Source organism: Sceloporus occidentalis, unplaced genomic scaffold (genome assembly GCF_023333645.1).
Source record: "Sceloporus occidentalis isolate IW3139 unplaced genomic scaffold, rSceOcc1.0.p SCAF_50, whole genome shotgun sequence".
Classification (NCBI taxonomy): Eukaryota; Metazoa; Chordata; class Lepidosauria; order Squamata; family Phrynosomatidae; genus Sceloporus; species Sceloporus occidentalis.
In genome coordinates this window covers 4,229,769-4,240,923 of record NW_028317030.1, presented here as the reverse complement: position 1 = coordinate 4,240,923, position 11,155 = coordinate 4,229,769, and the positions used below count along the sequence as shown (strand labels likewise).

At 41.2% G+C, this 11,155-nt stretch overlaps 1 protein-coding gene across 3 annotated transcripts; it reads right to left on the bottom strand.

The window, feature by feature from the left end:
- Window positions 1–556: 556 nt before the first annotated feature.
- LOC149288671 (cyclin-J) lies at window positions 557–8,579 on the bottom strand. Of its 3 annotated transcripts, none has more exons than XM_089491548.1 (5): window positions 8,511–8,579; window positions 6,048–6,258; window positions 3,526–3,825; window positions 3,257–3,416; window positions 557–974 (listed from the first exon to the last, which is right to left on the bottom strand). In XM_089491548.1, the coding sequence occupies exons 1-5, from the start codon at window positions 8,577–8,579 to the stop codon at window positions 557–559; spliced, it is 1,158 nt and encodes a 385-aa protein (XP_089347674.1). The 3 variants fall into 3 exon arrangements, with proteins under 3 accessions (XP_089347674.1, XP_089347676.1, XP_089347675.1); XM_089491550.1 differs by having other exon boundaries at window positions 3,257–3,381; window positions 3,527–3,825; XM_089491549.1 differs by having other exon boundaries at window positions 3,257–3,385; window positions 3,528–3,825.
- Between the last annotated feature and the right edge of the window lie 2,576 nt (window positions 8,580–11,155).

Below are 11,155 nucleotides of genomic sequence, written 5' to 3'. Positions count from 1 at the left end.
AGATTACCGATTATTTCCCTGAGTTTGTGTTGAATATTGCTTTTTTTTTTTTCTCCAGAAAGACTCGCTTTGAGGTATACATGGAATTAGATCAACACGGAGTGCAATGGATCTGTCCGAGTTTAACGGGTTACCCACCGCATTCGATTTGGAAAGCGTATCAATGAACGTAACATCGCCCGGAGCACGTTGTATTAGTTTAAGGTTAATACTGCAAATCTCCTTCATAAAAAAAAAAAAAAAATAACCATTTTTGCATTATTTGAAGAGTTTCCCTGAAAATCAGCTTGTTTATCGGCCAATCGCGTGTCTGCAATGCGGGACGGAACGCTTTTAAGTGTTTTCGTAGTTAATAGAATTAGTTTATTCTTTCGCCCCCCCCTCTTTGTTCCAATGTAACAGACACTTCTCCGTATTGCTTTCGCTTTTTTTTGGGGGGGGGGGGGGGGGGGACAAGAAAAACAATAGGAAAAAAAAGAAAACAAAAAACGCGACTGTAGAATTCACAGTATGTATTAGATCGGCAGTTAAGTTCGATGTTTTGGATATGCTTGCATCACCTCTCGAAGCACGGTGTTATACAGGGGTAGTGTCCGTTCACTTGGTAGCTTCTGTTGTAGGACATGGCGATGCATGGCTTGATTTCTATAGGCACAGTAGCCAATGACATGCTGGCCGCGCTCTGTATGTGCCCCCGCGCCTGGACGGTAGCCGTAATGCCGGATGTGCACGTCTGCAGGGGGTAAGCGGACGCGTGGGCAGCCGACATCACCTGCTGGCAGCTCTGGGGCTGAGGAGCTGGGTGGTGGAACGGCAGCTGGTGAGGATGCTGGGAGTGGAGGTACGGAGGCACGTGCTGCTGGATGTGAGCTTGCGGCGGAGCTGGCGACGGAGGAGGAAACAGACACTGGGTTGCCGCGTGTCCCAGTTGCGGTTTATGCTTGTTGGCTTCTTTGACATCGTTGTCGTGCGCGCTGAAAGGAAACAAAAACGGAACTGGTTAACAAAAGAACATAAAAACAAAAAAACAAAAACAAAACCCCTTCCCAAATCCCGCAAGTTCTATGGAGCCGATCATCTGGCAGGTTAACTCCTTCTCAAATACGACGGCCATGTGCCTCCCACCATTCCCTCTTACTCCACGGCCAGTCTGCACCTGTGTCTAAAATCTTTATTATTTTATTTATTTATTTTTAAGACTATGGTTGAACGTGCGTGGCCAGTCCACTTCAAACATATCATATACCTCCAACCTGCTTTTAGATCGTAAACTCATTTGAGCAGGGCGGTCCATAACCCTGTGTTCCTATAAACCCAAATGGTTACGTCATGCACTACTTTTTTTTTATGCCCCATTTCCCTACTGTACCACTCTGTAGCATATGGCAGCGCTATATACATTTAATAAAGTATACTTAAGCCAGCAATGCTTCATCCCCCCCACAAAAAAAAATAAATCTACGGTATCAGAGGAGGGTCATTCCACGCTCCTGCTGTAGGAATCCCGATAGGAAGGTATTTAGGACTCTGTATTCCTCACTGCTTTACCCAGCAAAAGAGCGACGGGAAGACAATAAAGGGTTACTATCTACGCAGCTGCAGCGGAGACTTTTAATGGTTCTCACAGAAATATGAGAGCTTCGTATCCTGTGGGTGTCACTTTGCTTATCCATCTGTCCAGAGCCACAGAGCCCCCGGTGAATGAACATGCGCGGCTCACCCGTTACAACGCACCACGCCAAAAACCGAGATCCCAAAGAAAGACATAGAAACGCTCCGTGGACACCTTAGCAAAAGCAAACTTAAAGAAGCAATGTGGCCAGGACGGAATAAAAGATCACCATACTGACGTTACTGGGTCAACGAAGGAACCCAGTCAATCACGGACCATAGGCAGGAGATAACGGCCCTGCCTCATGTAGATAATTCCAACCAATCAATACGTGGAATAAGTGAAAAAAAATAGATTAATTATTTTGAAAGCACCTGTTGGAAGATCTCACCATCCGATCGATGTCTGCATTTATAAAATGTATATATGCCATTAAAAGCGTGTCCTTCTACACCTGGAAGCTCCTTGCAGGAGGGGGATTGCTTTTTTTATTCTCGTTAAAAATAACCTCTGTTTCTAATGTGAGAAGGCACAAGGTAAAAAGTGAGTTTTGTAATGCTGCCCGTGACCTTTAATATTTCCGTGCAGGCGATAAAAAGTCTTTATAGATAAAGATTCATATAGATCTTTTGTATTCTGCGGCGCCGCACGGTGGGGTGCTTCCAGCGACCTTATTGCAACTTCAGAAAGATACCGCAGGCACAACTCCGCTCACTTCGGTCAATAGATAAAAAAAAAAACAAAAAAAAAAACAAAAAAAAAACTAATTTTTCTCCCCGAAGGTTCCCAATGAAACAAAGCAACAGAAGAAAGGAAGCGTGACCACTAATTCTGATTCACACGATGTACAACATTACTGCCAATCGTAACAATGTATCGCAACTGTCTTCATGGTGTCCTACAGAACGTATGGTCTCCATGACCTCCAATTAAGACTTTTGACATACTATTAAACAGGGGGTTTATGAAGCACCAGTAATTGCAACTTAATAGCCAATGTATAATTAGTAGATCTAAGTGTATTCTAGTGGTCGCAGCATACAGTACAGTTTAGAGCTGCGTCTACTAAAGGGATGGCAGACGAGATACCCAGTGAGCCTCCCTTTTCAACTACATGGGCTGTCGGACTTGCCTGCGGCTGCCGAGCTCCTTCAGAAGACTGATTTCATATCCGTTGGGCTGATCAGATCAATGAAATCCTACATTTTATCAGTTGCTTATTATATTATATAGTTATTTATAGCTCCACCTTATTCTGCAGTGCTGTACAAGAACAGGTAACTGAATTACAATAAGGCTATGTATTTTCTACATTAGTAATAGCGACACAATAATTAAGACTGCAACAAACAGACTGCGTTTAGAATATCCAGATTCTCTAAGTAACAGTCACATAGTTCAAAAACCCAAAAGAAGCACAAAATCAAGATCTTTCTGAAGATGCCATGTACTCAATATCCAAACTAGGGATTAAAATCACTGGTCTGAAATGAAACTCCTATTAATTCTGGATCACTAAAGAGACACCGCTACCAATGCTAGTTCCCTTACCCGCTGTAAACAAACAAATGAGAAAATAAATTTTTTCAATGACTTGCATCAAAACCAAGCACAAGTTAAGACCTCAAACCCCTCAAAACTTACATCAGTAATCTCTCGACACAAGGCACAAGGATGTCCCACGCATAGGCGGTGAGGCGATGCAGCCTCGTCGGCCAGGTTGGTGTCAATCGCAGGATAATCCTAGACGCGGCGACACACGAAGCAGCGACCAGCGATGGGATGTAGTTTAAAAACACATGATCTGAAAGAGAAAAACAACCAACGATGAAGCTCTAGATCCGAAATCAGGAATTTCGGGATAAGTAAAAAAAATTAAAAACAAAAATAAATAATAATGATGAATGACGTACCTTGCAAAGATACTTCTAGGAAGTAATCGGCATATTTTGCCATATATATCTTGGTCTTCTCCAGGCAGATCATGGGCCAGCCATCATGGAGGTCAGTGTCATGAACAGCAATGGACAAGTAGTACTCGATAAAATGAGCAGGGGTTGGAAGGCATAGGTTCCACTCAAATGTTTCCAGCAGCAGAAGCTCCATGTGAAGCAAATTCTGTTTGGTTAGCACCAAGTTCATGTTGGTCATACATCCCAGACTGTTCAGCTGGTCCAGCTTTGGCACTCGATCTTCTTTATCTTCAAATTTACCTGGGGGTTAGGTAGGTACGGTGAATAAAACATTCCTAAATCAACAAGCTTAAGTAAGGGTTGAACCAACATACATGTTATAATACACTCCACTGTATGGGTTTTGATCTCATCTCCTACTACTTTAAACCACATAAACTTGGTTTACAAAGTTTTTCAACTTTTTTCCAAACTTGGGTTTCTTTTCAAAAACGCACAGACAAGAGTTTGTAATGACGGCAAGAGTGCGAGAAGAATCCATGGACCAAACAATCGCTTTTGGCCATCACGCTGTCTCCAGCAGCTAAGTGGCTAAACGGAAGATACTTTTTCACCCACAAAAGAAAAGGTCTCACCGGCTTCTATTCTGTTCAATAAACATAAAAAACATAGATATCCCCTTCACTGGTTCTTAGTGAATCTCTCACGACCAATTTCCTCGCTACCTCTGTCTATAGACGCGTAGATAAGCCAGCCTTCCACATCTAGCCTACAGCCCCCATTGAACTGCAAACAGACACTTGCTTGTTACATATGCGGTCATCTCAAGCTGACCTTATCAGCAAAATGCCACCAACAATCGTTACTTCTCCCTTATTCTGAATATTCATTGGCATCACTTAGAATATATTAACCGGGCAAACACGAGCTCTGAATACGGTGGGCTTCACTACGTATTTATTCAAATACAAGCCACAATAAAATAAATTAACATAGCTAGAGAAAACCGCAGTCTCTTTCTGTATCCACTGTGCCTTTACAACCAAAATAATAATAATAATAATAATAATAAGAATTAAACGTATGTTCTAATTTGTAACAGAAATTTTTACATTTTGTAAAAAAAACTACAAAATGAAGCAAACATACTGTTGATATAAAATGTGCGTTAATTGTAGATATTGAGTAATTAGGGAGAGTAACTAAGGTTTATCCACTCTGCAATAGGATGCAACCTTTGTAAACAGGGGGGAAACAGAACCCCCCCCAAAAAAAGAAAACCCAAAAGAGATCAAAGAGGCAATTTCATTAAAAGTGGTGCCTGATGAGAATGGTTATAATGGTAGAATATCAGGTTACCAAAGCATGTCAGGGATGAAACACTTTCAGCCTCGTTAAGACAGGTGAGAATTTCTGCTATGGTACCAACATGGGGTTAATGATTAGCACCTCTCGCTCAGACAGGGGTAATACTTTATCACCGTTATATCCAGTTAACCTGTTGGCTTTCTGAAAAAATCGTTAAAAAAACAACAAACAAAAAACATTCTGCATAAATATACAGAAAATTAGGTTATGAATAATATATTTTTTATGGCAGTGACCCCCCCCCCACACAGAGAAAAAAACTATAAAAAATGAAAACAAATCCACCTTATGACATATTTGCACACCTATTTTGTAGTAGTAAAAGAAAAAAAAAACACATTTTTGTATTTTAGCATTATTATTATTTTTTTTTTATTGACACCTAAAGCTGTAGTTGCTAAAGTATGAAAATAGCTTTTTTTTTTTTTTTTTAACGGTAAGTCAACTTATTTGCTTCATAGTTAGAATGAAGTCTCCCGGAGAGCAGGGATGGGGGTGTGACAGCTGGAATAAAGAAAAGGCTGGGAATTTAGAGAAACTGAGCTATTTATACCCATCTAGACTAAATACTCGGCCCTATACATTAATCCAGAGAGTTGTGACACTGTTGCGACAGCAGACACTAACAGCGATAAGAAGTGCTAAACAAGAACAAGTCAGGTTTGGGACTCAAAGAATCAAGAAGAAGGCACTGCAGATAAACATCTCCGGGAGTCTGGAGTTAATTCGGTTTTGGGGGGGGGGGCCTAATATTACTCAGATTGTTCTAAAGAAACAGAAATTAATAATAATTCCCCTTTTTAAAAAAAAAAAAAGACCAAAAAAAATCTAGTTCTTCCAAATAAATATTAAATTGAGGAATACAACATGCAATAGGAAGATGATATAAGTAATATAAATATAAATAGAAATAAAAAAAAGGCTAACAAAACAAGAAAGTTCTTAAAAGGGAACGGTTTAGTGAACTGAAAAAAACAAAACAAAAAAAAAAAAAACCTACGATGGGATCGATAAGATATTTCTTATTAGATTCTTAACATAAACACTTAATGACACTTTAATACATTTTCTTCAAGGCTTTTTAGATTTTTAGTCCCGTACAAACAATATACATCATATTTCCGAAGGGTCAGACGGAAAGATGGAATACTTACTCGCCAGAAGCAGACAGGATAAAGCCACAATATGAAGTTGCTGGATGGAAATATCATATCTGTCCATAAACAGATCTAGCAGGTACACGGCAAGATGTCGGGCGGTGGGGCAGAGCTTAAAGCGATTGCTGACGATGGCAATCAGGTCTGCAAAGTAGCGTCTTAGGTTCAGTTGGGGAGACTGGCCTTTGTAGGAAGGAAGCTTGAGTTCCTAAGTAAACAGAGACAGCACAATGATTAAACAGCAGTGCGACTGCACAAAGCATGTTACACCAGCATGGCGGACGCCATTCATTCACAAAAAATTCTTAGAGTTCCATGAAGACATCCGATGCACCCGGTCTAACCACCATTTGCATTTTTAGACAGGCTTGAATAAAAACAAAGAGAGGTGACCTGTGTGTGATAGGGAATGGGATTTACTCCCCAGAGTCTAATCTTAAAACAATATAAACTCTTTAGCTTAAGAATGATAAAGGTGTTTCCCCAGGAGGTAAACCACTCCCAAGGTGCCTACACCACCTGCTGCCCCTGTAGACGAGAACTCTGAAATAAAAAAGGAACAGGGAACCCGACTTACAAAAATAGCTGAAACTAAAAAGATGTCTTTGGTTTAAGTGGAAGTGATTTTAAAAGAAACATATAAAAAGCTAACGTTTTCATTTGTTTCTAAACAATATAAAAGCGCCAATTCCAGGGGATAGCCAGAGCTTGTGAAAGCACATCTGTAACCCTATCCGGCATTATTTCCGTCTTAAGCGACACCTGTATCCAACATTTAGAATTGCTTTAGGCTTCAAAACCCCAAAGCGCTTCCATATTTAAGTTGGAACAAACAGGTTTTAATACAGGAGATGGCAAGAGACTATGGCGCCTATAACCCAAAGGATGATAGGAGTGGAAGTCAAGCAGAAAAGCAATACTTGGATAGACGGGAGTCTCTACCTAACAGCTGAAGGATGTAGAGCCGCCAAAGCCTGTTGTGGGTTGGCTCTGCAGAGTAAGGATAATGGGAATTGGAGTCCATTAATAGCTGGTGGGCTCAGCCCTGTTATAACAAGCTTTTGATAAACGTGACCGTCTCTTGAACGGCAGCGCTGAGGCCATTGCTTATATTTAAAGTTTTTAGAAACCGAGCGTCGCGGCAAATTGGAGGTCGATAAATCAAGTAGAATTATCTTAAATAATTACAAAATAATAATTTGATTGTTTTTTATATAGAATAAAATATATATGTTAATAAATCTAATAAATAAATATATTTTTCTTGTAGACAAGTAGCAATGATAGGAAAATATACTAAGTGGAAAGTGTCAAAAGTACTTGGGTCGCTTAATCTACAACCTACAATTTTGGGGAAAATCATCAAAAAAATGCATACGTTTTTCTACCCAAACATGTATGATTAAAAGTCCCAAAGGACTAATTGAATAATGCAGATTACAGACATGGCATGCCTCTAAGAAACCACAATTCATCCAAATAATTAATGTGGGTAACCATAGCAACATAATCCACTCAACAGAGGGGGATGAAGGAATTAAAAAGCATAAGGGGGAAGTCGGGGGGGGGGGAATAAATGCATTTCCATCAGACGCAAAACAACAAACTTTTTAAAAGTGAGAAAACGAGACTTTGAAGTGCGGAATTAAAAAATAAAAACCTCCGCTGGCTGCGAGAAGGAGCACTTTAATAACAAAAGAGACGTTTGTGCCTGAAATACTAGCCGGCTCACTGTTCTGAGAGTCGTTCCAGCCCGCTGTTGACTAACAAAAGGATTTAAACCGTGAAAAATCTATTGCTGCGGCGGCGGCTCGGAATGGACTTTCACAACAGATACGTCCCGAGGGAGAAGAGGACTCCCTGCTACTTAACACCGCGGCGTGAAACGGAGCACCGGGACGTAACCAGCTGGCTTCAGCAAAGGCACAGCCGCGAGACCCCCCCAGGACAATGAAACACCACTGCCCTCCCCGTGGGCAACATCACTCACCCCGGGATCTGAGGGCAGCTACTACCCCCCACGAGCATTTTAATTTCATTGTAAAAATAAAAGGACAAAAAAAACCCATGTATTATATAAAATATATTATAGTATATATATATATATATATATATATATATATATATTAGCCAGCCACATAGAATTTTTCGCCAATCACGGCCCACATTATCTGCCCGTTATAACTCAGACCTTAAGTCGTTGGTCTCATCTTACATTCAGGACCTATCCGCCCGTGCATTTGGGATGTATTAGCCTCTACCACTTCCGCTGGGAGGCTGTTCCTCTTATCTGCCACCCTCTCAGTAAAAGTTAACTAACCTTCCTTACATTACATCAAAGACTTGATTGCAGAAACATATGCGTCCATCACACTACAGAGCAATCCCAGCACGAAGACTATGAATACGAGTGACCTTATATACGCCAATACACGGAATATTAACGGAACTTATACTTACTTTATACCGGAGAGCCTGGTGGATGTCTGCCGCAAGCTGTCCCTTCCACCACAGCCCCTCTAGCTCCATTGCATGGGGAGGAATAAGCGGATGGGGAACGAAAAGGGGGGCAGCTAAAGTCACTCCTGTAACACAAAGTTAGGAAGGAATAAGCAAGAGCTCAACGCAAGCAGCTCAACTTTCCATACAAAGGAAATGTTCTCAAATGAGAGCAAAAGAAAAACCCCAAATACCCTACCCATCCTTATTTGCACTTAATTAAAGGCAACCAACACTTTAACCCTTTAGCTCCTGTGGACTCAGCCCACCTGCAGTTAATTCAGATTTTTTTGTAACTCTGTTAGCTACTTTTTGCGTAAATCAGTAAATAAAAAGCAAAGGAAGAAAAATAGTATACAAATGAAATGGGAAATTGATATAAATTTGCTAAATTTACATTGTTCTGCTGTTTCAGGTGTAAAATAAAAGGTTATACCTGCTTTAAAGCCCTGTGTGCATATATATATATTTATTTTTTTTTAAAAGAAAATATGCATTTATTTTAAATAAAATTCTTAATATAAATGAATAGGAATTTGAATGAACAACGAGAACAATGCCAGACACACGGTAAATGTGCACTGATGGCCCGTGTAGACGGAGATCTGATAAATGGACACGGTCACTCCTTTATTCCTGCAGCCAACAAAGCCCCCCTCCGGCCAGGAACTGCCCCGGCTAAAGCCCCCATCCACAGACCGAATCACCCCCCCCCACACCGACCTCAGTCAGTGATCAGCTCCCGATCGCCCAAGCTCATATCGTGCCCCTCGCAGCCGAGCCTCACGGTGACAGTCCCCGTCCATCAATCCGCCGAGCTACCCTCATCCATTGTTAAAGGGCCGTGCTCGATTCACTGTATACAAAGCCAGAGCTCTCACACATGCCGCTGGGCGCTCGTCCAATTACAAGCGCGCTAACAACAGGCTGCTCTCTCACGCTCCAATCACAGAGCGGCTCTCAGAGGCTGGAACAGATGCTGCCGGATGCGCTACCGCACCGAAAGGAGGTTTGGGTCGCGCGAGTTCCCGTACATACTACTCGGTTAAAGAGACTGGGCGACGTCATGTGAATGGGTGGCGGGGGTAGCCTAAAGGGGAGGAGCGGTGGATGGTTTCGGCCGGGGCCCAGCTGTGCTGTGAGGGGATGAGTCAGACGAGGTGGGCAGGTTACTCAGGGACATGCAGTGATACACAGGGTCTCCTCCCCTTAAAGCCCCATAGGAACACAAACATTCTTCTTGAGCATTCAATCAAAAAGTTACAACTGACAAAAGCATTTATTTTTTGTTCCAATTACCTCACCTTATCTGCAGACTGGAGGCTGCCATATTTTGGGTGGCTTCCCTGCCCAAACACCACACTGAACTGATGCTTTATGGCAACGCTAATGAAGCCTTAGGCAGTATGGTAAGGAGTCTGTAGATTGTTAGGATTCCGACCCATGATATATATGCAGCTGTCTGAATATATGGTATGATGTAAAAAGTGGTATGGTCCAGGAATCCCTCCACCATGATCACTTCACCCCAGGGTGTTTTTCGATATGGAAACTCTCAGATAGAGGCGCACTACATATAAAATTCTAGTGTACACGTAACCTCCGTAACTTGTAAATCCGTCACAAACTGGTGGTCATTCCTGCTGAATGATGGAGTACACAGTGGGTTTTATTCACTAAAACAAGAGTTTTGAGGAGCGTTTGCAGGATAACTGTAGCTTCAGTTAACTTCACTACATATTATTATGTATTGATTTATACAGCACCATCGCATTTAACGTCTACTTATTGTAAAGGGCCATTGATGCCAAGTTTATCCTACAACAAAGGCCAATCTGGCCCTGTGTAATGCATAGTATAAGCAGTGCTTATCCCCAATATTAATGCCGTAGTTTTTTTTAATGGAATTTGCTGGGTATGCGCTGAATTCTTGCTTTGTTTTAATAAGGAAACAATGCCTAGGTAGTATGACCAATTGTTGTCTCCAGCTGAGACAATGCTAGGCTAATGCTAAATGACCACAATCTACTATTGTCCTCTTTGGCTGATGAACCCCCAACATAGTTTCATAATATCACATTAAATACAATAATCCACAACATGACATTTTATTTATAGGGCGTCAGCAGATTCCGATACTGTATTGTATCATTTCATCCAATCTACAAAAGGTAACTTCTGATCATAATGCCTTGTGTTAAAGAATAGAATGCCTCGCTCATCATCCCAAGGTGGGACTTTGGCTACTGAAAGTCTACCGGGATAATGATTTCATTAGATACTCAAGGTTTCGATAACATTGCCATAAGCAGCTTAATGTAGTTTTTGTGCAGGAAACATAACGGCTATATATCACGGCTGATTACGATGGTGACCTCCAAGTCTGAAGATAAAGAACATTTATTAGAATAACATTAAATAAAAGTTGCTTTTGTTCAGGGGTACAACACATGAGTATTACACTCCATCCCAAAAAAGGCTAATCATTTTGGGGAATAATTAATAATTTTTGAGATGGTTTGGCGTAATTTTTAATGCTTTGCTAGAAAGAGAGGGTTAGGACAAAAAGAATTGTCTGTTTACAAAACACATGCTGCCCCCGCTAG